This window comes from Artemia franciscana, chromosome 4 (genome assembly GCF_032884065.1).
Source record: "Artemia franciscana chromosome 4, ASM3288406v1, whole genome shotgun sequence".
Taxonomy (NCBI): domain Eukaryota; kingdom Metazoa; phylum Arthropoda; class Branchiopoda; order Anostraca; family Artemiidae; genus Artemia; species Artemia franciscana.
This window is the reverse complement of record NC_088866.1, coordinates 19,019,216-19,046,753: the sequence shown is the minus strand read 5'-3', so window position 1 is coordinate 19,046,753 and position 27,538 is coordinate 19,019,216. Positions and strand designations below refer to the sequence as shown.

At 34.8% G+C, this 27,538-nt stretch overlaps 2 protein-coding genes and 1 non-coding gene across 3 annotated transcripts in view; 2 read left to right on the top strand and 1 right to left on the bottom strand.

The window, feature by feature from the left end:
• Window positions 1–4,497: 4,497 nt before the first annotated feature.
• LOC136026100 (myosin light chain kinase A-like) overlaps window positions 4,498–27,538 on the bottom strand; it is a gene marked incomplete in the record, with an annotated part of 45,520 nt that continues 22,479 nt past the window's right edge. Inside the window, 3 exon segments of the mRNA XM_065702381.1 lie at window positions 4,498–9,334; window positions 17,910–18,111; window positions 21,693–21,907. Of these exon segments, the coding sequence (XP_065558453.1) occupies window positions 9,125–9,334; window positions 17,910–18,111; window positions 21,693–21,907 (627 nt within the window).
• Window positions 10,305–10,386, top strand: Trnal-aag (transfer RNA leucine (anticodon AAG)). Its single transcript has one exon. It is a non-coding gene; the product is annotated as a tRNA-Leu (tRNA).
• LOC136026101 (uncharacterized) lies at window positions 10,305–17,498 on the top strand. The gene is made up of 2 exons (XM_065702383.1): window positions 10,305–10,341; window positions 14,331–17,498. Exon 2 carries the CDS (start codon window positions 15,954–15,956, stop codon window positions 17,061–17,063), a length of 1,110 nt encoding a protein of 369 aa, XP_065558455.1. The 5' UTR covers window positions 10,305–10,341; window positions 14,331–15,953; the 3' UTR covers window positions 17,064–17,498.

The window sequence follows — 27,538 nt, the reverse complement described above, 5'->3', positions numbered from 1 at the left end:
GGTGCTGCGGTGAGTTATTAATAGTAATAGTAATTCCCCCCTTTTTCGAAAATCAGGCAGCTTTTCCCAGGCTCATAGCATTTGATGGGTAACTCTAAACTTAATGATTCTTATTTTTCTCAAATCAGTTTAATAAGCCAATCCTTTTGATATATCTACTGATATAAAAGTTCTGGTTTCTTAAAGTTACTGTTACTATTGAGTTGCGTCACTCCTTACTTAAAGTTAGTTACCATGAATTGTTTGATTGACCTAGATTAGATATTAATTTTGTTTCACCTAATGGACAAAAACTAAAATTTAAAAGATACGATCTCAACTTCAGCCCTATGCAACATTGTTGATGAGGATGTTCTTTAGGAATGGTGTCTTGATTTTATAGTTGGAATGTTTGTTCATTTTACTTGTTAAGTCACTGTTTTTGGTAGAAACTTTTCATAAGCGTGTTAGAAAAGGGCCCCCTAATAAATCTGTATGCAGTGATGTAGCTCCAGCTTGATCAGGAAGTTGAGCAGAAAAACTTTTCATTTTTGCCGTTGGAGAGAGCTGTAACTTCTGCTGAGGGCTTGACTCCACTTTCCAGTTCCTTCCATGATCTTTACATGTTTTCTATTTTGTCTTCGAGCTTCCTCCCCCTTCCCCATCTGAGAAGAAAAAGTCATCCCTTTGTCTCATATATTTGAAGTTGCCAACATTATTCATGCTCAGGGTCTTAACACACTTGTGGTTCAGCCTTATGTTTCTGGTTTCACATTTCATGGTTGCAGGAATATCCACTACCTAGTACAGAGAAAACCATAACGATCCATTCCTAAAAGTTGCTTTGAATAATTGTTTCGGATTGTATGTTTTTTGTATACTTATTTCTCTTCACAAGTTGGTTTATAATGGCAAATAATACCAAAAAAAAGTGACATTTTCTGTATAGTCAAGGTTACGTCCAGGCATAGGGAGAGCTGGGACACAATCACGTGGAAGTGACTGTTGTATTTGGACAGAGCTTTTGATGATAAATCGAATGGTATGTTTTTCTTTCAGCAGGCGAATTAATTTAAAGTTCGACAAAACCACCACAAGAAGCTTTTCTTGAAAGCCATAACCATAAACTTGAACACAGTAAAATTATTAAGACATCACATATCACCTTAAGTTCAGTGTGTAACAAAATAAGTTGAAAACTACGAGCTAACCGAGAAGGAAGTTTTGCAAAGGAGATGAGTTAAACAGGGTCAAATTGAAGGAGGGTTCAGTTCAATGGGTCGAGTTGAATCTGGTAATTTAATTAGGGATTTTATTACGTGTAGACCGCTCTTATAGATAGGTAATTGTTTGTAGGCTTTTCAATGACAATTCTTCTATAGTAATACCAGTAATTACTTACTAATCTGGTGTAGCAGTTCTCGAGAGTAAAAGCCAAATGGATATGTCGACCTTGAACTTCATTATTTGGCACGTGCTCATGAAGTAGCCAGAGGCGGTTTTAGGGGGGAGGGCTTTCCACCTATTAAATTAAATTAGGCATCAAATTAAGAGATAATTTTACTTAGTTAACCTATTTATTGTATCACCACAGCAAAAATCGCACAAATAAATTTGACAAAAAAAAAATAATGTATAATAATAACCTCAATCTAACTGTTAAAATTTAGTTAAACTGATTTTTAATCCGTATCGAAAAATGTCAACTGTCTCATTTCGATTGCTTTATAATGGTTTCACAATTACATTCAGTCAGGCGGGCTAGTTACCATAGGACCGTTCTCGTATTATTGACCGCTTAAAAATAGATCACCAACCAAAAACATGTTTATATTATCATTTATCACAAGTGAACCAACGTGACATACCTATTTAACTAGTGTTAAACCACAGTTATTATTGTCTTGTTACAAGTTATTTACTAGCACAATACGAATAATTGATCATATTGAATAATCGTCAGGAAAAAGAGGCACAATGGAATCAATCATATTAATTACAAGTTTGGTACTTAGAGTTGACAGTTCAGCTACTGAAGATCTGTGCTTGTCGGTGACTTGTGCTATTACTAGATATTCTTCATAGGTTTGAAGGAAGAAAGCTTACAAACTTCTGTCTCGAAGATAATTCCACCTGATTTTGAATTGTCTTAATTAATGAACTCCCATGGTATTACATGGCTACCAGGCTAGTGAAATCCCTTGCAGTAAAACTCGTATTCTTTGATACAGCTTCAAGAGTTAATACGTTTAAAGTTGGTGTTAAGAATTTAGACACACAATCCTAAGTGTCTATGAGTTCAAAGAGATTCCTTGACTCAGAATTGAACGTAATTGTAAGCATTAATTCATCATGCACAAATTAATGCTAAAAAGTTTCAGTGCTGTCTTTTACTATTGATGGGACGAAGAATCAACATCGAATAAATGAGGTCTGGTATTGTGTGCCTATATGAACATCTTTTGACTGCAAATAGTACTAATTTTCAGCGCCATCCAACTCATTTTTATGATAAACCCAACATTAACTCCTTGAAAATCATCTGACAGATTAGCCTATATTCTAAGATCAAAGGTAAGATTCTGTTCTTCGTCGTGTTATTTCTCTGACTTGTAAAACCCTTTTGATATGCACTTTTAAATACCTTACAACGGAAGAATATGACTTTGCTTCACAGATTCTCTATAGGATACTCAGTATTGAAGACTCAACTTCAACGTAGATTCAGAATTGCTCTGAGTTTATTATTATTGGAGACATAAACACTGATGTTAAATGCAAATTCGTTCATACTTTGAACTTACTTGAATGTCGCCCTGATTATACAACTATTGCGAAAACTCATCCTTTTCGTTTGTCCATAACTTTAATTGTTTTTAAGAAAACGATCACACGACTTGTTCACCCCCCTTACGTTAGCTTCAACAGTGTCTTTCAACAAAGATTAGCAAGCCCTTGATAACTTTCTAATATCACTTTGGTTTTCTATTTAAGAGAATATAGTTGTTTATGGAGTGATAGCCCATATACGGTTTGTCTGTGGAAACTGGAGAAGTATGCTACCGCATATTTCAACTTAAACCATAGACCTTGGGCCGTTACATATACCCAACCTTGCAGCCAAGTGCTGGTCATACTAAAAGATATAATGATCTAAGTTATCATTGCAACCAAATCGTGTGATGTCTCACCACTCTGGAGGCTGCTACCTCCAAGGCTTTGTGACCCTGAGCTAAAAGGAGAGAAAAATAAAGTCAAAATTGTGGCTATGACTATGAACAGCTAACAATCATACACTATCTGGGAACGCGCTCGAAGAAAAAACCTAAGCAAGCTTTCATGAAATGTTCAGGAACTAGCAGACATATAGGATTAGAATAAGATTAAGGAATAATATGGGAAAAAGACTATTTGAGCTGAATTTAATAAACAGTTAAATACAAACTGTCATATTACACCAATTTTATGGTCTGGCTCAGAGCATGGATAGTTTATTAGAGTGGGAACTGGCGCTAGTGTTGACAAGAAATCTACCAGCCATATCTAGCGTTTGGCGACAACTGACAGTTTTTGGTGTAACAATAGGAGTGATTAATTAAATTAGTGTAATTAGTAAAATTAGGGTAGCAATAAGTGTAATATATCAGTTTATGACAGAGTAACGACTAAAAACTTGAAAAATAATAAAGGTCACTAGACGCTAGATGGCATTTATTGCTTTTCTTTGTCGACACCAGCGCTAGTATTATAAATTACCACTACTTTTGGTCTGACTATTATCATAAAATATTTCCAAATTGTGTAGGGCAAAGGTTCAAACTTGCTTGCGTTGTTTTTTCCGTTTTTCTCGGAAAAACCAACCCAGGTAAAAGTTTTTCCCGTTCTAATTGACAGTGAAATTATATTATTTAGGAAACTGAAATTGAGTTCAGATAATGGAATCAATGATGGTCATCTACAAACGTGTTCCCACCTTTATATTCCATTTGCCACTGTTGTTTTCCCAAATATGTATTTGTTCTACCCTAACTCCTCACAGTTTATTGTATGGAAGCGTTACTTCAGTTTTTGAACGACAAAAGATTCCATTGGATTGTATTTTTTTACAGGCCCATTATGGTTGCCATTAATCTTAGTGAATATTTTCAAATATTTCCTACTTTCTTCAAGGTCCTAATGCTAATTCTGGGAATCAGTTGGATTTTCAGTCTGACCTTGGATGCCAACAAACTCATCGTGATCTTCATTCCCTTCTTAAAAATGCTTTGGTTACACCTCGCACATTCGGCGTGGAAATTGGGGGAGAACAATACCCCAAGCCCTTTTTTCGATTGACACTACTTACAAAGATTGACTAATTTTTCGAGGGTTAGGTTATTTCCGACCAATAAAATCTATTAAAAAGTGATGTGGCTTTTAAATTTTGTTAAGAATCCCTCTCTTATTTTTTCGGAACAAGTAATAACTAATTTTCAAGAATGACTAGCATGATTATGAACCAATAAACAAAACTACGCATATAATCAAATACTTTTATTTTTTCTTCGAATACACATGTTTCGTCAATATTTTCGCAAAAATGGTATATAAAATTAAGAGTATATTACAAAATCACATTTTTTTTCGAATAAGGAATGACAAAAAATATAACAAAGAGAAAAACACAAAGTAAAATAATACACTGTCTAAGATTAAGAAAAATTCAGCCGAGCACATCTGTCCAGGAGCACCAATTCATAAAAAAATATACGGTAGAGTGAGGGCGAGGGGGGGGGGGAATGAATTTCCTTTACTTTTTATTATTAATGGAAAGAAAAACAAAAAAATATTTTCAAAAATATAGGGGGGTGGGGGTCTCAATGATATACCAAAAAAAAAAAAAGATTAACTCTAAGTTGGTGTGGCAATTGCAGCCCCCTTTCGCCCTGATTGATACCACAGTATCAGCCGTCCAAGATTAAAACACCTGTCTAATTAAATCCAAGTTAGAGAAATAGAGTTTCCATAAGGTTCTCAACCAGCTTTCACAGGAAGAATAGGATTCCAAAGGGAGGACCATAGAAACTTTGTGAAAATGAGTGAGTGGGAATTTATCAGGGAATCTACGATAAACAAAGATGAAAAGGGTATGATGTGTAATGTGCAGGGGTTCTTTGAGATGCATATTATGGGGTTCCAGATGACCTATGATGGAAAAAAAAATTAAAGGATATGATATGTACCGTGCATATGTTCCTTGACATACTTAATTTACCTAAAGGTTTATTTTAAGAGAAAGTCAGAAATAAAAATAAAAAACTGAAAAAACGCTGGCGGGTAGGCTTTAAGAAATTACAATGAAAAAACAATGCCATCTATGGTGTCATTTGTATGGTGCAATTTGACATGGATTCTTTGAGAAACTCAGCTTATTTAATAGTTTTACAAAAAGAAAGGGTTGAGTTCCACCGAAGTGAAGGTAGTAAATTACAAGTGCAGTCTGTAGCTTTTTGGTATTCTTTCGGCACCAATGTAACTCATTTCTTTCATAGCTATGCACACAGACTCTGAAAGTCTCATCAGAAAAAAAAAAAAAGAAGTTTATTACACACTCCTTGCGGAGACAAGATGGCATACTAATTTTAATAGATATTTTTAGCAGTTAAGTAACATTTTAGCAGGAAGTTACAAAAAAAAAGTAGTCAAATTATTTCTATTAAATTAAGGACCAAACTTGCCGAAAAAAAGATAGATGAGCCTAGTTTTGGGGGGAAGATCCCAGAAAAAGAAGCGTGGCATTGACTGCAAAAAAAGTACACTGTCGTAGAATTAGAAGGGAGAGAGAACAAGAGAAAAAAAATATAAATAGGAACGAAAGAGAGATAGAGAGGAAGAATATAGAAAAAGTTAAAGAAAAAAGCACCCTAACATAAAATTGATACAAAATATTATGGCACTAAAGTACAGATTCAAATTTATCGGCTTCTTGCGTTGACCAAATTAAACATAAACAATAATACTCAGGAAACTCAAGTCAAAAGTGTTGTACTAAAATACATTAAGGCCATGCATTTGGCAACCAAAAACACATCCTACATATTCTAAACACCAACATAACTGAACAAAGACCCAAACTCAACAGATGATTGCATGTTTGTAATCTTATAAAGAAAGAAAAGAGGAACTCAAAAATCTCTTTTATCTTTCCGTTGGTTTCTTTGATTGTAAATGCTGCGTCAAAAAAATCTAAAAAAAAAGAAAAAAGAGGAGAAAATTATAGCTAGTATATATGCTAGCTAATAGAAAATTAGTTGAAAAGTTTGCAATAATAGGTCCAGGCGTTCATAAAAGAACCCCACCCCCTTCTCCGGAGAAGGTGGGGTGCATAGTTGTACGGTAAATGAATGGTTAAGTGTACATAAAAGTGATACCTTAGTACCAGAACTCATGAACATTCTCGATAAGTACGATTGCAAAGACAAGGCTGTAGTATTACGGGCCCCAATAGTATCTTCTCAAACACTAAATTGCAAAAAAAAGTGCAAAAAACAAAAATATTTCAAAAGTAGTATCAAACACCATATTCACAAAAATTAACTATAATAGAGATCAACTTCTTCCTTCCGACAAAGACCATTCTACAAAACAAAAATAGTTACCATTTTATTAAGGCAGGCAGGGCCGTAGCCATGATTTTTTTAGAGCGAGGGGGGAGTGTCTAAAAAAACTTTAAAAAACGCATTAAAAATATATCTATATTCATTTTTGTTACGTCTTTGCGATCAGAACAAAAATTTCGTGGTGGGGATGGGTCAAACCTCTACAGGCCACCCCTACCCCATGGATACAGCCTTGAAGGCAGGGTTATTAATATGCCTTGAGAGGGTTCCGTTTTTTATTTAACCTTTTCACAGGATTTTCCGACTTTAGAGAAGGAGTAAATAATACAAAATGGTAATACTGCTACAGGTATTATATTACTGAGAAACCCTTTTGCCACGCAATTCCTAAGAAAACGTTTTTTTTTCAATTATAACTCAAGTTCTACACATATTTAGGCTGAGATTAAAAAAAAAATTTAATTAGGTCAAATAAAGTTTGAACTAGACTAGTGAAATAAAACAAATAGATGGTTTCATAGTTCATTTTGATTCATCCCATTTCGTTTTTTTGACATTTTGTTTTAAAGTCTAAAGTCTACACGCTAAATTCAAAAATGACATTTTTCTTTTGCCCTAAGTAAACTAGATAATCCAAAACAAACAAACGAAGCTTATCCACTTCACCATATCTTTGCTGATGATACTTGATACCTTTCAGAGCCAACGATAAAAAAAAGTCGCATAAACTTCACTTATGGCAAACAATTGTCACTTTTTAGGAGGAGTTTTTGTACCATATTTAACGGCAATACGTTTGAATAGTCTACAAAAATATCCCGAAATTATAAAAAAACATCAATATAAAAAAGTAGATAATTCCTAGACTAACTTCTTCCACCCAAACAAACTATGTTTTGCAGATAATCACAATGCAAGAAATAGATTTCCTTTGCAAGGATAACCTAAATAATTTTTGAAAAGAAATGAACGAAGGAGACCGACAAACAAAGGAAAAGAAAAGCAACACTGAAAACCAAAAATTTGAATATGTACCCAGTTACATTTACTAAAGGTTTGCAGAGTTTCTAGTAAACCAAAAGACAGTTTATATGTTAGACTTGCATTTATGGAATTATGGAAATCTACATTTTCTTGCAACTGATTTAAGAGGAGATATCTCACGTGCCACAAAATCCACTCGTTTCCTTGAAAAAAGCAGTATGTGGAAATTCGGGGTCTGGAGCATTGTCACGTAAAAGAGATATACAAAACCCCATAATGTTGTGTACCAGAGGAAGTGCATGTAAAATGTAGCATGGCCGCACGTTAAGAAATTATTCAGGGTTTGATCCCTACTCCCCATAGGGTATGAACCCACAACTAAGTTTACTATTTCTTAGAATTGCACATATTCCCGTTTTTACATTCTTCGGGTCCTATAAGTCTTATGGAATCATAGTTTCGTCCTGGGACACACAATTAAATGCAAACAATAACCGAAAAATAACCAGAACGAACTAAGCAAACAAACCAGGTCAGAGTATTGGACAAACTTCAGATACAATTATTCATACAAAAACTATCCCAAAAAATTGCGTCTACTAATATAAACTACAAAGTTTTTTTTATAACTTCTTTTGTATTCTAAGCCAATTGCATTGAAAGCAATCACTACTGAATCTTAATCCTGAACTGACTTCCTTGGGTTTAGACACACCATGGGCTTCAAACTCATGAAAATCTTTAGGGTACACAGATTTTTCCATTTTTTAATGAAAATACAAACATTTTCGAATTTACGGGGGGTTGGAGACATTGTCAATGAAATAAAAAAAAATATGTTGTAAAAAATTAGGGGGAGGGGACAATTGACACTGCCCTCACTGGCTCCCCTATTAGCCATCATTATATAGACTATAGCAATTACATAACATTGAAGCTGACATGAATCTCAGTAGACACATTCTACGTAGGGTAGCCAGACAGCAGTAAATCCTTACAGATGATCAATTTGTTTGAATTTTTTTTTTACTATTATCGGGAAGAGGGGTAAACCCCTTCCCATAGACAAATTAACAAAATAAGTATGATTGTCTTCAGCGTCTTTGGGGCATTAAATTCAGTTTTCATCCTTTGTATCCTTAAAAATACGACACTGCGGCGGACGGTTCCTTTTATAGAACAAATAACGAAAAAGGAACAGCAAAAAAAAAGAAACAAGAAAAAGAATAAGGAACAGCAAGCCTAATAAAGCGAAATCGACTGCATGAAATATTAAACACTCTTCGAATAGTATACAATTCGACTACAATAAAGAACATAGTTTCCCAAAATCAAAACAAATTCCTTTCAAAGCGGGTAGACTATTTTTTTTTTGTATTGAGCGATAACGAAAGCGAAACCGACAGAGCCATTTTTTTTTCATGTGTTCGTGTACAAACACACTTTAGATATCATTTTCATAAGTCATTGAAACTTAAAACTTTTTTTGTTTTTTTTTTGAAGGAAATTGTTTTGATTTTATACGGTTAAAAATGGTAAGGGCAAAACAGGTTAACCGAGATTCAGCAAACTTTGGCTTTCTTCGGGTTGTTCTCAATATTCTCCTTATTTCTACGTTTAACGTGTCGTCGAAATACAATATCGCTTTCGTGACTGGAAACACTGGCAGTTAAATGGCTCTCCAGTAAAGGTACAGATTGGATGCTTGAAGTATCAAAAAATGGCAGTTTACCAATCAAATCTTCATATCTTTCAAACAATGATGAGTCATTCTAAGGAAATTGAGAAATTAAAAGCCGGATGTTGTAAAAACGTAAAACAGTACAGTCAGTACAGTTTTTCTTGTGTTTCTATTTGAATGAAAGATTCTCCTGTATGAAAATATTATTATGTCTTATTTTACCTGATATTCATGCTTGTTGAACTGTCCTGCTTTCAGCATTTGTGTGAATATCGATGAGTTTTTATCTTTATTTTTCCCTTGATGTTGGGTAAGGATAGATTGTTTGTGGCTTTGTGCTATAGACCCACTACGGAGGTGGTTCTAACTCTTCTGCTTTTTTTTTGTTTTTTGTTTTTTTTTTTACCATCAAAATTGCGTGACACCCAACATCAAGGGAAAAATAAAGATAAAAACTCATCGATATTCACACAAATGCTGAAAGCAGGACAGTTCAACAAGCATGAATATCAGGTAAAATAAGACATAATAATATTTTCATACAGGAGAATCTTTCATTCAAATAGAAACACAAGAAAAACTATAGATAACTCACAAAAAATTATGTTGTAAATTAGGGCTCATCAGAATAGCCTTTTTAGGTAGCCCATCAACCTTCTTGAGTTACAAGAAAATTGCATGCTAATATAAAAGTTAAAAAAAAGAAGAAATAAATACCGAATAAGCCGGGGCATAATTTTCTATAAGGCAGGGGAGCAACTGCCCCTCCCAGACCTCAGTTTAGTAAATTACTTTAAAATGTAATTTAACATTAATTGTCGTTATTTAACGATAGCTGGGAGCCGCAGCTGGGGGGTTGTCTACTTTAATCAAATTTTTCACTTTGATTTGGCTTTTTTTGTTGATATTTGAGTTGGGAGGGTTCTGTAGCCAATTTTTCCCGGGACACCCCTCACCCTAGGACCGGTCCTGACTTTAGGTTAGATTTTTTCAAAATATATTTTGCTATTGTTTTAATGATAATTATTTCCGCAAATCTAATATTTCCTTGTTCTGGCAAGGGTAGCGTGGCCGAGCGGTCTAAGGCGCTGGTTTAAGGCACCAGTCTCTTCGGAGGCGTGGGTTCGAATCCCACCGCTGCCAATTTTTTGTCGAAACCAATCCAAAGCTCATCAGTGATGGGGTAGTTCAGGCAATCAAGTCGTTATGTCTTGTTTGCGAAAAGTACCGAGTGTTAGCAGGAAAAAGCGAAAGTATGTAAAAGTGTTTACACATGAATTAAACTTACAAAATAAACATCCTGCTAAAATGGATCTACCAAGAACTACGAAAAAGCAAGAAAAAGAGTAATATAGAAATACAATAAATTGTACTATCCATAAAGTGGACCTATATTTAGAATGGTTCCCGCACAAGCTCCTTTTAAAACACTTAAAAAACATTTGCATAACAAACGAGGGATTGTTGAGAAAACAACTTCTTATACATGAAATTATTTTTGCTCGTTTAAAATTCGAAATTTTTATTTTTTAGAATTAAATTTACTATCGAAAATTTAATATCAGATATCCCCAAAACAGAAGAAACAATATAAACAGAATGGAAATTGACAATTAACGTATTAATGCATGTTAATTAACGACAATTAATGTAGAATTTACATTTCAATTTTGAGAAATCGTCTAAATCAACGAAGAGGAAATTTAGGTTAAGGTAGCAATCATTTAACAAATCAGCAATAGCAAAAAATTGTCCATAAAATATATTTAAAGAATTTTAAGATCTACCGAGAAAAATGTCATCGAGGAAATTTTAAATAAAAAAGTACGATCAAACTGGATATTGTAACTAGGTACGGTCATATATGGATTTGATTCTTAAATAAAACATAGCAATGCATTTTAGTGATAGATTTGTAATTATTTCTCTGGTAATAGCTATGACCATTTTGAACATAGTTGTGATAGTTATTTCCCCGATTCTACGTGTATATCCATTAAGTATTTTGATTTTTTGTTATATATTTAAGCTTTATAAACTGTGGGAAAGAAGTAAGCAGACTGAAGATGACTTTAAATACTTAGCAATTACATTTTTGACTTATTTAGTGTTAACCATGACTTTAACAGCCAATTATCAGTTCAGCATCCTTGCCTGTTTAGTATTATTCTTATGGTATCTCTATACAGTGGACAAACTTGACAAAGTAGATGAATTTGTTCCAACCGAATCGCCGCCAAATAATCAACAAGTACCAGACGACATATTACCAACTTTTATAGATATCAAGCCCAACCAAGAGACATGCACTTTATAAGGATTCAAATGTTTATAGTCAAAATTCCGTTTCCTCGGTCAACGTGATATATTGTCTACTTGGCGTTATTTTAATACTAATAATAAAGATAAATGGAGTCAACGGTTTAACAATCTATGACGTTCAATGCACCCAAAATGTATCCCTTTCCAACGTTCCTCCCACCGAAGGTGCTGAATTCTTTTGGTTTGCACACGTAGTCAACATACTCTTAAAAATGTAAGGCTTCTGCCAATTGTGAATTCAATCTTTTGTGTCCTTGCTATAGAGAAATCCATCAATCGTCCTATGTGGGACAACTTGTGTTTGATTATTTTTCTTTGCAAAAGAGTATTTATTGCGACTAATTTCTTCACCATCATAGGTAACATGCACAAATACGACATATAGGATACATGAGAAGACCCCCCCCCCATTAGTAATGAGTATGTAAAAAAAAGTTACGCTTGAAATGGTATCCAGTGGATCCCAGAAAAGCTCTCTAGCGACTTGACACCGTGAAAATATATTTTGTAAAACGGATTAATTATTAGGAAAATGTTAGCAATTGGCATAATTTTTATGAGTAAATATAAAAAATATACCACAAATATGTGTGACCCTGTCATTTATGTATCTTGTAACGCATAAATCCAGTTTGTAACGGTAACAGAGCTCTTATATTTTAAGTGGAAAGATGAATACGAAATTTTAGCACAGGTTCTTAAAATACAACCTTCCTAGCAATTGTATATTCGACCTTTTCTGCGCTTACTATCGATCTAGCCCATCACGTTCAACCATTCTACCTTGAGCATAGCTTATGTTTGATTTATAGACTTGCAGCAACAGCTACAACCTAGTGAAGAACTAACTCTAGCCCGTAGTGGCAGAACATATCAACTTAAAAACGTCAGGCAAGGAAGAACCGCCCTTCGAAGCCGATTGGGGTACAATATTTTGGTTAATCTTTGGATTTTTTTGAGAGTTTCGAATAATACCCTAAAACCTCTTCAAAAGGGTGTCAGATCAAAGTGGAACCTGAATGACGGAACCCCGAAGTTTGCAAACCCAAAGTAGAAGAATTACACTCCCTCATCTTGAGAAACAAGTAAAACTGCTTTTTCATAAGGAAAACTAGACCTACGTTGCCCGGGCAGCGTGAAGTGTTGCGGCAGCCTTTGTCCGGCTTCGCCGACTAAAGTGTTGCGAGAACAGCACTTTGGTTTTGTTTCTTCACTATAGATCAGTAATCACATGATCAAAGGCTATTCCTCAGCGTTGAAAAAACAACAACAAAGAGTATCGAAAGAAGGGACTAGATTGACTTTGCAGCCAGTTGAACTTTATCCTTTTCAATCGTAGACATCGCGACGGATGAAAACTCGGAACGATATCTTAGAGATCGTATACAATGCGCACCAATTTGCACAAATTTCTAGCCCAAAGTGAACAAATTCTTACTTACAAGTCCCTCTCCAGTGATAGACATCAAGTTCACCGGAAACAAATAAATGGGTACACCGTCTAGCGAAAGTTGCAAACCCCTCATCACTGAAGATGATTTTAGCCCAACAGCCGATTATTACTCACAAGTCCTCTACATGTCTTACCACTGGAACCAAGTTTAACCATCAAATACATCCGAAAAAAATAATGGGTACATCAACTAGCAAAAGTGGCAAACCCCTCATTGCCGAAGAATACTGTGAGCTAACAGCCATTTCTCGCCCAAAATGAACCGATTCTTATTTATAAGTCCCTCTTCCGTCATAGACATCAAGTTCACCGGAAACAAATAAATGAGTTCACCAACTAGCATAGTTGCAAACCCCACATCGCTGAAGTTGACTGTAGCCTAACAACAGGTTATTACTTACAAGTCCCCTAAATGTCTTACCACTGGAACCAAATTGGTTTTACCATGAAATACACTGGAAATAAATGATAGATACACCAACTAGCAAAAGTTGCTAACCCCTCATTACCGAAGGTGATTATTACCTAACAGCCCACTGTTGCTTACAAGTCCTTTATATGTCTCACAATTTGTATCGGCATAGACTTCGTTTCAGTGTGTGCCTTACACCTGAAGTTGTCAACCCCTTGAAACTTTCAAACTGGTATACCTCATGAAGGAATTTTTGTACCAAAAAATGGATGTCATATACTTTGATGAGCACATCAAGAGCTATCGACTGCCGTCAAAAGAAAAAAAATCTATCCGTCTTAGTTCAAAAGTTGAATTTTTTTTTGCCATAGGCCAACTTTCTAACGTCACCACTTAGAAAGGAGCAAAGGATAAGCTCCAATTTCTTTAGCAATGAGAGAACTTTTAAAGTTTATTAGGCAAATCTGATACCATTTCTCTACCGCAATCCCAAGTCCGAATGATAAACTCAGCTGAAATCACGAACAGAAATCGGTAGAAACAATAGATGGCAGCACTTTCAGACCCGTGGGAAAATGCCACATTTTTGCTTCTGTAAATTTTTCTGTTTATCACTCAAAGAAGATATATTGGCTGTGGGGTGGGGTAACTGCCGCATATATTTAAAACTTATATTGTCCTGTGATGGCGCAGTGGGTTTGACCTTAGCTTAGTAATACGGGACAGATTTTAGTCCATCTTCAATTTGAAAGTGGTGCCTGCCTGCTTGCCAGCTAGAACAGAGCTTTCCACTCAAAAGCAGAAACATGGTTTGATGAAACGAAAGCTTGGCTGCACAACTCCAGATACTCCTCTCTGACATAGGCTATATAACTCCACTTCACTTTGCGCTGGTTTAAGGCACCAGTCTCTTTCGATGCGTAGGTATGAATCCGATTGCCCGTAATGGAAGAAAATGTTAACTTTTTTTTTGTTGTTGAAAAAAACCATCTAGCAAGTAAGAACCGCAATTCCAAGCTGATTCGGGAACAGTATTTCGGTTAATCTTAATAGTAAAGTTTTATTGCGATAACTAATTTATGAGAGTTTCAAATAATAGCCCAAAACCTCTTCAAAAGGGTGTCGGATCAAAACGGAATCTGAACAACGGAACCCTGATGGTTGGAAACCCAAAGTATAAGAATTACACTCCCCCATCTCGAGGAACAAGTAAGACCGCTTTTTCATAAGAGAAATAATGATACTTATATATTTTCTTCAGATTTGATCATGCCGTTGACTGGTAGTGAACCAATGGTAGTAGAAAGTTGGGAGAGGGTTCATTTGAATGAAAATCACCATATCTAGTTCTCTCTTTAATTACCAGAATATAATATTAAAAGAAAACTTCAGTTATTGACAAACGCTTCATCTTCATATACTAGATGTTATAATAGACGCATTTTTCGGAAAGTTACTTTTTCGGGGCATGATGTTATATTTGAGGGATCCCATTACCTCATTCCCAGAAATGTTTCCTTTAAAGTGAGCCGTTAAAAATATCTCTATGACATTCACTGATATGATATATCAGTGATACAAATACCAAAAAAGTGATTTTCCTTGTTTTTCAAGGCGGGGGACTGTAATTCTCCTGAATAAGATTTTCGACCATGATGATTCCAATCGTGAAGCTTTCGTTTCGATCAGACACCGACTTAGAGAGATTTCAATTTTTTTTCAAAATCACCACTGTTTCCTTTTCGTTATAAAATTTTATTGTTAAAGTGAATGGAAAAAAAAGTTATAACTTTACTTACTATGGGCAGCGGCTCGCCTACTAGGTTGCAGCTAGAGCTGCAACCAAGTTAGTGGCCTTGAATAAACGCATTGGAAACTTGATTTGTTAGCCATGTATGCAACAGTTTGGATCCCCCCCACACACACAGAAAAAAGAAACAAAACGACAACAAGAACCAAAAAATTAAAAACGAGCTAAAAGGAATAAAAATTTTAAGTCGGCCTTAGCTATATATCATTTCCCAACCGCCTGGTCGTCTTTAGACTAACCTTACGTCTTATTGAGCTAGGAATTTTTTTTTTTCATTTTTTTTATAACGTTCATCTGATAAAATATAAGTTATAGCCACTATATTGAAAAAGCCAATTCAAGAGTCTTTCCTTTTTTTTTATCTGTGTGATTGAAGAGCAGTGTTGTTCTCGTGAATGCTTTACGTCAAGCATGATTGAGTTAGTCTCGCTTATCACTGCATATGAGATTATATAAAAATAAGTTGTTTGTGGGTTATGTCTGTCTGTCTGTCTGTCGAGTGACGTCATGTCATCATGTTGTTATAAAGTTAGTTGTCGTCATGTTTGTTATGACGATGACGTCATTAAAAGTATTTAAGAAAATCGTTCAAAGACAAATTTTTAATTGTAAGAAGATCGTGGACGGAAAAATATTTAATCGTAAAATGACTGAAGAACCTACAAGGGCAACAGACACACAACTTTCGAGTTACGTCATGTCATCATGTCGTAATGAAGTTAGTTGTCGTCATGTTCGTTATGACGATGAGGTCATTAAAAGTATTTAAGAAAATCGTTCTTAGACAAATTCTTAATTGTAAGAAGATCGTGGACGGAAAAATGTTTAATTGTAAAATGACTGAAGAGCCTACCGAGGAATCTCAAGAACAGCAAGAAAACAGGCTTGCGGCTGATAGAGAAAGTAAGAGAAGAAAGCGTGCCGAGGAATCACAAGAACAGCAAGAAAACAGGCTTGCGGCTGATAGAGAAAGTAAGAAAAGAAAGCGTGACGAGGAACCACAACAACAGTGTGAAAGACTTTCTGCTAAAAGAGAAAGTGAAAAAAGAAGGCGTGCCGAGGAATCACAAGAGCAACGTGAAAACAGGCTTGCGGCTTCAAAAGATAATGCCAAAAGAAAGCGTGCCGAGGAATCAGAGCAACCTGAAAATTATCGCCTGGCATTCAGGTACAGCCCAGTAGATGATTATAGCTTGAGTAGATGTGTTCAAATCGGGACTATGTTTAAAATTTGTCCCTATTGCAACGCCTTGAAATTCAATGGTGAAACAATGGGAATGTGTTGCGCCTCAGGAAAAGTTAAACTTCCTCTATTGGCTGCACCACCAGAGCCATTGAAGACTTTCCTTACTGGAACTACGTCAGAATCTAAGCGTTTTTTGTCACAAATCAGAAAATATAACTCATGTTTCCAAATGACGTCGTTTGGAGCCCAAATCGAAAATCCAGATCAATTTATGTCTACTTTCAAAGTAAAAGGGCAAATTTATCATAGAGCAGGGTCCCTTCTACCATTCTCAGGCGAGAATCATAAATTTTTACAATTGTACTTCATCAGTGACGAGATACTGCAGCTTTTACTTCAAGGACAATCGGCGGTTCATAGACATGACATTACGGCCCGTGTCTTCCGGCAAAAGTTGAAATCACTGATAAACTACATAGTAAAACTTGAAGTGTTTGGGTCAGTGCGATGCTGGATGTACTCAGTGGAATGGCAAAAACGAGGTTTGCCACACGCACATATACTAATCTGGCTACATAAAAAAATTATTTCGAACGAAATTGATGATGTGATTTCCGGGTCTGCCTTTTCAATTTAAAAGATTGCAATTCCCAATTCGATTAGCATTTGCAATTACCATTAACAAAGCTCAAGGTCAATCATTAGAAAAATGTGGTATAGATCTTAATACTGATTTTTTTCCCATGGACAATTGTACGTTGCATGTTCGAGGGTCGGTAAACCTGACAATCTATTTATATGCAGCGACAATTGGACAGCGAAGAATGTTGTATATTCGCAAGTTTTACGCAGTTAATTTGTATTGTATCTATCTATATAAAAACAAGTTGTGTGTATGCATGTTTGTTTGCTTGTAAAAAGAGCGTTTGGATATGACGTCATTATTAGTACATACGGCTTTGTATATGTACAGACAATGGGAAAGCCAAGAATGTTGTATATTCGCAATTTTTACGTAGTTTGAAACACATACATAAATCTATCTATATTCACAGGTGGGACACAGGGAAACAACTACAATGGCGCGTAACTAATATGGCGCGTAACGACTTACGCGCGCGGGGGGGGGGCTGGGGGGGGCGCAAAAACTTTACAGAGTTTATGTACGAGACCCGTGTCTTTTTTGTAACAAAAACAAAATACAGGAAGGCAAATGCAAGATTTGACCATTATCGTCCCTATAAGCACCCAAGTTTAGACAACCAAACACAGAACTGGGTATATTAAGGCATCCTCAATACTGAATAAAAAAAGGATTTTACTGAAGCCAGGGTATATTAAGGATATATCAAGGGTATTTTAAGGCATCCTCAATTTCTGAATAAAAAAAAAGGATTTTACTGAAGCCAGGGTATATTAAGGGTATATTAAGGCATCCTCAATTCTGAATTAAAAAAAGGATTTTACTGAACCCAAGACTTACAGAAAACCATGGATGTTTCAAAACTCCCGACACGCTCAACCTTGAAACGGCACTAACAGTCAGCATACTTCTAACAAGATGTTGACCCTGCCCGCTTATAGTTGACCAATACTTGGGGGACATGTGCAAATTCCCGTGAATTATCTGTTCGCTAATCGGTTCATCACGATAATCATCAGAAAATGGAGGGTAGCCAGCCAAGCTAAAAGAAAAGAGACTTGTATGATTCTCAAAGAGAAATTAAGCTGCAAAATACTTTTACAGATGCGAAAAATCAGGTGTCCAATTCTATAGCAGGAAGTAGTTTTTGACAAAGCATTTAAATAATCAAATAAAGCAAAAAGGTAGCAATACAAAACTGAGTAAGGTGATTCCCCATCATTGAATATTGTATGCAATTATATTCAACATTCTCTCACTATGCAATACAGAAATAAACAGGGCAGTATCCAAGATTTTTTCGGAGGGGGGGGGGTACTAAAGACTCATAAAAACACTATTACAATTTTTTGATATTCATTTGTTTTACGTTTATACGAATTAGACAAACATTTCAGGGGGGAAGGGTCAAATTCCTTAACCCCTCCCCGGATACGGCCTTAAGAATAAATAATCACAACTTCAGTTTAAATTTTTTTTTTGTAATTTTTAGGTAATAAATCTACCCTTATAAGGATAAAGATCCTCCAGAGTCACTGATGGCATATAGGAGGTCAAATGGACATTTCAATGCTAAATCTATTTTTACAGGGGTGGGTAGCAGGCCTATTACCCAACTTTAAGGTAGCTAGAATCGAACCCCATGCCTAGTGTTACCAAACAGAATATCAATCCACTATACTATCATATGTTTGTCATTATATAATAGGCCAACCCTCAAAACAAGTGCAATGGTCAAGAACAACGGTCTAGTTTATCCCCTCTTCTGAACTAAACACCATTATATGAGTATTCTTACCTAATTCCAATCTGAAACATTATGCTTATTGGGTTTTAATCTCTTCCACTCGATTTTAGTTTAAGTGTTTCCCAGACACCCCTTCCACCACCAGATAATGCCTGAACATAAAATTCGGCTATATCCAAAAGTTTACTGGCTTTTTTTTTACTTTGCTTTTACAAACCAGCAACAATATTAGAAAACTACTAGCCATATCCAGGAACAGGGGATGGGGGGGGATAGGATACAGTAAAAGATGAAGCAACTCTGAAAATTCAATACATGTTAATTCCTGAATATAATTACAAAAGAATTTTGTTCTTGTGGTATTTAGTCCAGAATAGGGGATAAACAATACTGTTGCCATAAATATATAGATATTTATTGCAACAAAAGCCACTTTGGGACATGGCAAAAAAAGAAGAAAGAAACAAAACATAACAAAATATTAGTACATAACAATAACCATGAAAAAACTTTACAATTCTAAAACAAAAACAAACGTAATAAAGCACACAATACCAAAAAACTAACTCACAAAAGAAAACACAAGAAATGCCAACAAAAATAAAAAAATAAAACACTTTAAGAATATTCAAGGATATTACACCGACGCGTGTACCACTGCTCAGTATTGCCAGATTTGCACCGTTGTTGGTGCCATTTTTTATGTGCTTAAGCATTGAATTCTGTATACAAGTTTTTTAAAGCAAATTTAAGTTGAAGAATTGTACTTCCTGCAAATTTTCTTGCAGAAATAATGCCTTGGATACATCGTCACCTTTATGGCTACACTATTTCATACAAAGCATTTGAGAACATAGTTAAAGCCTAAAACCAAATTCAAAACTAGTTTCATCCCTTTACTTAAAGAAACCAGAAAATTTTCAATTTCCCTCAAACGTTTAGTCATCAATACAAAGTTATCGAATTCAACTAGTTGTTTTGAAATTGGGAATACATTCTTTTGCTTGACTTACATCCTAATAGAGGCTTTGAAAGGAGACTTTTTGCTGGATAGGATAAAATCAGATACGTATTATCGAAGTTGAAATATAACGAAAAACCAGTATAGTTAGCCTCCTGCATGACCTCAAATCACTTCCAAATTACAGAAATTGATATCAAGTACCTTTAACTTTTTAACAACTCTTTGTTTTCACAGGAGCTCAATTCTTGTTTCGGAGCCAGCTTTTACGGCGGCCAATGAATAAGCTTCCTCATATGGATAAACAATGGGTCTGTTTCTGGGTAACAGTCTTGTGCATGGCCTCTTGTTAACAAAAGATCATAAGAATACAATTCTTACTTCATTGAATCTCAAAAATTTGTATCTATCGGATTTTATGAGTTACTTTCAATTTAAATGCACACCTAGCCAGGGTCGTTCCTAGGGTTGGTAGCGCTTGGGGCAAAATTAATTACTGCCCCCACCTTCCCAGTCAAACATAAAAAAGCCCAAGAATCCCTAGCCGCGGTGTTCCCCCATACAGGTTCCCCACCTCAGTCACGGTCTCATGGGCCGCTTGCTCCCCACTGAACGTCCCTGTCCCTAAAAAACTTAGCCTTTATACAAAAATGACATTTTTTTTTTATTGCCATTATCAGCAAGCTGCTTACGAGCAATGACTTTGCAAATATGGTAAATTATCAAAACGAGCAATTGTTTTTATACAGCCTATGGCAACTTCCAGCCCTATTAAAGAGCACGGGGGAGGTGCTGATATACAGTTAAACTGAATAAAATTCCGAAAATCCGATTATTCTAGTTATAAATTCGTTTTTATTGATGGATAAATGTATATTTACAAATAAACATTTATATACAAATATCAATTTCTGTACCCATTCTAGTAATCTTAATAGCCTACGAAAGGCAGAAAATGTATTCATAACTAGTTTAATCAACTTTGGAAATTAACCGGTGGTTGACCTTAGCTTAATATTTTCCTTCTTATATAATTTCTAGATATTAACAAATACATCTTTTCAATGGTATCGAAATGTCATTGAAACAAACATGTTGGGTACATCCATTTTAAGATATACTGTTTTATCGTATAATTAGACTTTTATGTATATTCATTAGACAGGTACTTAGAGGAGAACTTTTTGCTCTTACCCACCTGAAATATTCAGATTTTTCTTATAATTTATTCTATTTCTTATCTCTTTAATTTCTTATTTCTTTATAATTTCTAATCTCGGGCATTTTTGCGACTTCTTTCCTAGTTGTGAAGATCCCCCGTTCCCAAGCAAAACAAAATCCAATATACGAGGCTGACAATAATTAATTTCGTAAAATAGATTCAAAGAACAATCACGGTTCAATAGATATATTCATTGAGGAGGGGTGTTTGCAGGAGCCTTGTCTAATCTTCAAGGTAACAACCGTAGTCTACCACTTTCTCATGCTCAGGATCCTCTGATACGGACGCCAACCATTATAGCCGTATTACTACCCTATTATGCCGAATTATACCAACCATTACTATACTATATGTAACTAGGCGTTGGGGGACAAGTTTAAGTAAAAAGACATAGTGATATATATTCAAATATTGGTATAGTATTGATAAGCTTAGTATAACTTACATATCAAAATGAATAGCTCACACAAGTTAAAATATAAGCTTTTAGAGGAGGCATCTCATTAATAATCATTAAAGAAATCTGATTTCACAATGCATTACTTCATTTATTATTCAATACATATTATTTATGAAATGAGTTTTTATGATTTAATAGAATCTTGTTTCATTATTTTATAAGACATATATTTAAGAATAAAATATGATGTTTTTATTTTATTTCTTCGGTAAAAACGCGAAATAAAACCTTACCAAACATAAAGTACGACTCCAAGCGACCACACATCAACTTGTGGAGTATACTCTTTCTTCCCCTTGTGTCTCAATATCTCAGGTGCTACGTAATTCATAGTTCCACAAAAAGTCTTCAATGCTGTCAAATCTTCTGGGGCATACTTGGACAATCCAAAATCTGTCAACTTTGCCAACGGCTCTTCACATTTTGATTGCAATAAAATATTCTCTGGCTGTGAAAATGATATGGGTTAAATAACATACAGAATCCCACCAATAGTGCATAAAAAACAAACAAAAATAAGTTATTAAAAAAATTATCGTCAAAAACTATTTATTAATACTAGTCGACTAAAAGATCGACTTTATTCACCTCATAAATAATATTTTGTTTCCAGAAATTTTGACATTTTAAAGATTTTGAAGCTTTGCCAACCGGCGCCTATTTATTAAATTATCAATTTAATCCTTTTCACGTTTCACATCTACTGTTGATTTTTTACTGCGACTGACGATGGAACGTAACCCATACATGCTAAATAAAGCTCGATTAGTCACCTTAAGAGATAGAAGGATTAATTTTCTTTCAAATTTTGCAGTCTTCATTAGCTATTTATTGAAGTAAAAAATTTCCCCTCAATTTAAGTTTCTATTAAGCCTGAACCTACTAAAACTATACCTTTAAAATAATTATACAAAGATGCAAAACTAATTCTAGATGGCAATATGCACAGTTTTTCCAGTAACAGGGAATTATTTTCGATTCTAATTCTTGACTTTTTTATACGTAAAATTTTTATTTAAGTATATTTAAAGAAAATTTAAGTATATCAAACTTTAAGCCGCGCCTCGCGCGTCCCCCGAAAAAACATCTTATTACGACTAAATTCTACATGCCTCTGAAAGAGGAAACCAATGAAGCACCATTCCCTTCGCGGCAGTTATGCTCACTGTAGCAAGTTTAACATGGAATAAGTAATAAGTGACGCAAGTAACATTGTGAGACTGCTGTAACAAGTGTACTAATGAGATGTTTCTACAAAACGTTGTTATATCTGCCAAGCATATTGTTCTTCTTTGCCAAGGATATGAGTAAAAAACAATGAGTAACAAACATTAGAAAAGGATCGTATTTTACTACAGAAAACATGTGTGGTACGCGAATAAGATATAAAAAACAGAAGGTACTGATTTTCCCCCTTGTTCTATAAATATTAATAATTGCAGGAATGGTTCAACTGTATTGCGAAAACTGAATTTTGAATTTTTTTTTGAATTTGAATTTTTTCTGTCAGAATCCACTAATTGTTGGTGTCAAAACTAAAGATCACATAAGTTCAAAAATTTAAAGAAACATGCATTCGTAAGCCCGGAAATAGCCCAGACAAAGGCACGTAACACAGTGACCACGCAAGCAAGAAGCTCTTAAGATTTTTGAACATCGTATATCACTTTTTTTATTTACTTATAAACAATAGTAAGGCTAGAAAAGGGTTGTTTTTGAGGATAGCTTGCTTTACGATACGAACTGATATTCTACGAAGAATATTGGGGTGCAGCTTTCTTTGTTAAGATAAACAGGTGAAACATTACTGTCACTGTTTCTAAATTATAAAGTGCCTTTTCTACCTTTTAAATTGAAGGTGCTAAAATGTAAATCCCATAAAATGGAAACGGAACTAAATTTAATAGGCTCAAAGAATAAAAAAATAAAATAAAATAAAGAAGCAGAATAAAAAATTAAACTTCTTCCTTTACATCCACAGAGTAAATGCTTATGGAAACTTTCTAGTAACAAATTATCATCAAATTACCCAATATATTAAAAAAACACATCCCCTCCCCCTCAGACCCTTCTTAGGCCCAGTCACATTCGAAAACTGCAAAATTCTCTTTTCTTCTGGTTCATTCAAAATCGCAACGTTTCTTGAATAGTGCGACGCTTTTATCGATATTGCAACATTCAACCGTCAAAACAAATAAACCAAATTAGCTAGTTGAACTGAGTAATACTTTTTGCCCATTAAACTTAAAACATAGTAGGGTATAGTCTATTGAGTTCAAAAGACAACTACCATTTCAGACATTTTCTTAAGCTGTTTACAACAACAACAACAACAACAATAATAACTGGTGTTTAACAACAACTAAAGCTGTTAAACAACAATGCATTTTCTTAAGCTCCTTGGTGTCATATATATTTGGCAATTTTTTTGCTGATTTTTTTTTTTTTTTTTTTTTACACAATTTGGCAACCGCTACTACCAAAAACTGCGGAATTATTTACGGAAGAATGATAAATTGGTTCCTCATTCAATTTTCTAGGATATTTATTGTTGTGTAAGTTTAAACTTAACCAACTTAAGGAATCAGATTTCATTGTCACTGTCCTTAGTACATTAATTACAGTTAAATAATCCTCACGTTCTTGCTAAAATGGCCCATAACTCCAATCTCCCCTCTTTTTTTAAACGCTGATTATAAACTAAAGCTATTAACATTTTAGTTATGTCTGAAAATATAATACAAAATTGATTAAATGGATTTTTCTACTGTTTGGTATTTAGAAAAACAAATAATTATAGATACAAAACAATAATTGCCTTATGGAGCGCGTCCTCTGGTTCAACCCTCTTTTCGCTTGTCTTTTTCTCTGACTTTGGGCTTTTTGTTGTGTATCAATACTTGTTTTTCTTTATAATTATTAAATAAAAAAAAGCTAGTTTTTTTTTAACTGAAAGTAAGGAGCGACATTAAAACTTAAAACGAACAGAAATTAATCCGTATATGAAATGGGTTGTCCCCTCCGCAATCCCTCGCTCTTTACGCTAAAGCTTTTAAATGTTTTAAAAAGTAGAATTGTGGCAAAGAGTCAAACTTTAGCGTAAAGAGCGAGAGATTGCGGAGGGGACAACCAATTTCGTATACGGAGTAATTTCTGTTCGTTTTAAGTTTTAATGTCGCTCCTTACTTTCAGTTAAAAAAAAATTATTTTTTTTTATTTAATTTCTGAGCGTTTTTTAATTAATGCATGTTTGATTTTGGCTCTCCGCACATAAATTATTAAAATGAAATTTGTATATTAATTTTTTTTTGGCTAAATGGCTTTCTCTTAGTTTTGATCTGATGATTTTGAGAAATAAGGGATGGGGAAGGAGGCCTAGTTGCCCTCCAATTTTTCGGTTACTTAAAAAGGCTACTAGAACTTTTAATTTTTAATGAACGTTTTTATTAGTAAAAAATATGCGTAACTTAAGAATTAACTTACGTTACAAACTTTTATATTCTTATATTTTTATTATGTGTACGAGGGGGTTTTTACCCTCGTTAATACCTCGCTCTTTACACTAAATCGTAAGTTTTGTCCCAATTCTTTAAGAATGACCCCTGAATCAAAAAGGCCGTAGAATAAATAGTTAAAATTACTAAAAATACTTTAGCATAAAGAGCGAGGTATTTATCTCCTTCTAAATACCTCGCTCTTTATGCTAAAGTATTTTTAGAACCCCTCATATGCGTAATAATCTCTGTTCGTTTTAAATTCCAATGCTATTCCTAACTTTCAATTGAAAAAACATTTTCATGTTTATTTTTTCATTGTTTTTTTGTCAAACACTGGTCAAAGTTTGTAACTTGCAGCCCCTCCCCCAGGGACTGTGGGTGAGTAAGTCATTCCCAAAGACATAGTTATTATGGTTTTCGACTATGCGGGACAAAATGGCTATCTCAAAATTTTAATCCGTTGACTTTTGGAAAAAAAATGAGCGTGGGAGGGGGCCTAGGTGCCCTCCCATTTTTTTGATCACTTAAAAAGAGCAATAGAACTTTTCATTTCCGTAAGAATGAGCCCTCTTGCGATACTCTAGGACCACTTAGTCGATACGATGACCCCTGGGAAAAAAACAAACAAAAAAACAAACAAACAAATAAACACGCACCCGTGATTTGTCTTCTGGCAAAAAAATACGAAATTCCACATTTTTTTTTTTAGATAGGAGCTTGAAATTTTTGCTATACGGTTCTCTGATACGCCGAATGCGATGGTGTGATTAATTTCGTTAATCTTCTATGACTTTTCTATGATCGTTAAGATTCTATGACTTTTAGGGGATATTTCCCCCTATTTTCCAAAATAAGGCAAATTTTCTCAGGCTCGTAACTTTTGAAGACTAAATTAATTGAAACTTATATATTTAGAATCAGCGTGAAAATTTGATTCTTTTGATGTATCTTTTAGCATCAAAATTCCGTTTTTTAGAGTTTCGTTTACTATTGAGCCGGGTCACTCCTTACTACAGTTCGTTACCACGAACTGTTTGATCCGTGTATTTGGCTTTAGTCCTTTTGTTCATGAAAGCTGTTTTCAGTCTAGAAAGCTGAGTGACTGTACAAGGGGAAAAACAACTTTCTACCCCTCCTATGTCTTAAGTTTAGCCTTTTATATTTTATCAAACAGATCGTCAGTCGTTTTGAGCCGATAGAATGAACGTTTTCACATGGAATGTTCAACATCAACTGTGCATGAGCTATATCATGACAGAAATGAAACCCCACGTATATGAGTCTTGGGTAAAACCATTCCAATTTAATATCTTTACCGGTTAGAGAGAAAGGCACACTAAAGCTTCTATGCGATAAAACGATTGAGAGAAGTCGGAACTAAAAAAACATTATCACCATAGCTCTTCAGTAACGAATCGGTATAATAGGAAAACAGATATAAAAACAGAGAAATTACGCAAATAAAGTGAAAACAAAGGCACAGTTTTATTAAACTGTGTTTCTTATTCAATCAAAAATAGCCTTTTACTAATCTTCTACTCACTATAGCTGCTGTTAATCTTAAAAGAATGGCTGTCAGTAAAGACGTATTCCTGCTTGTTACTGATTTTCTAGTAGCCGATATCAGCAAATTAACACCCTCTTTCCCGGTAATTCCGACTCTGATTTGACTAATATAACTTGTGGAGCCCCTCATGGCACCAAATTGACTCCCCCACTTTTCAAGTCAACAATAGAAATAATCTAAGAAGCCCTGATATTTTAACAGAATTCAAATGGGAATGTAATTCAAATAGCGTAGTCCCAATTCAGCCATGACCTTTCAGCAGAACTCCAAGAAGAATATACTTGAAATAGTGTAGTCTCATTCAAACGTAGTTGCAACTTAGCTCTGATCTTTCAGCAGAATTCAAGGAAGAATATAGTTCAAATAGTGTAGTCCCAGTCACATGTAGTCCCAATTCACCCCTGACTTTTTAGCAGAATTCAAAGAAGAATATACTTCAAATTGTGTACTACGCGTCAAATCTAGTCCTAATCCAGCCCTAATCTTTTAGCAGAATTCAAAGAAGAATGTAGTCCAAATAGTATAGTCCCAGTCAAATGTAGTCCAGATTCAACATTGATCTTTTGTCAGAGTTCAAAGAAGAATTCAGTTCAAACGGTTTATAGATGAACAAAAGTAAAACTAAAATCGTAAATTTTAATCCTCTAAAATGGCATTTTCTTTGCCCAGCTCTCTGTTTAACTTTGGTTCGTCAGCCACAGACTTGGGAGTTAATTTCAGCGCCTATTGCTCCTTTAGTGTAGCATTGCCGAGTTCCAACTGTGCAAGCTGCTCTTTGACTTTACTTCGATGCTTGGCTTTCAAAGTAAATCAGTTGAAAACGGCATATCTAACACATCTATATCCCCAAATAGAATATGGATGTCACGTATGTGGGCCTAGGATTCATTATATTGCATACATTAGTGATGATAAGGATGGAATCCGGAAGAGTAGTTAGAATCATCCTTGCTGAAGGGCCTTGTGGCGTACCAGAAAAGGAATCAACCTGTTGGGTACCATTTGCCATAAAAAA

Bases quoted from the DNA above. Each gene is read 5' to 3' on its own strand.
- LOC136026101 (XM_065702383.1), top strand. From the start codon at position 15,954: ATGAAGTTAGTTGTCGTCATGTTCGTTATGACGATGAGGTCATTAAAA.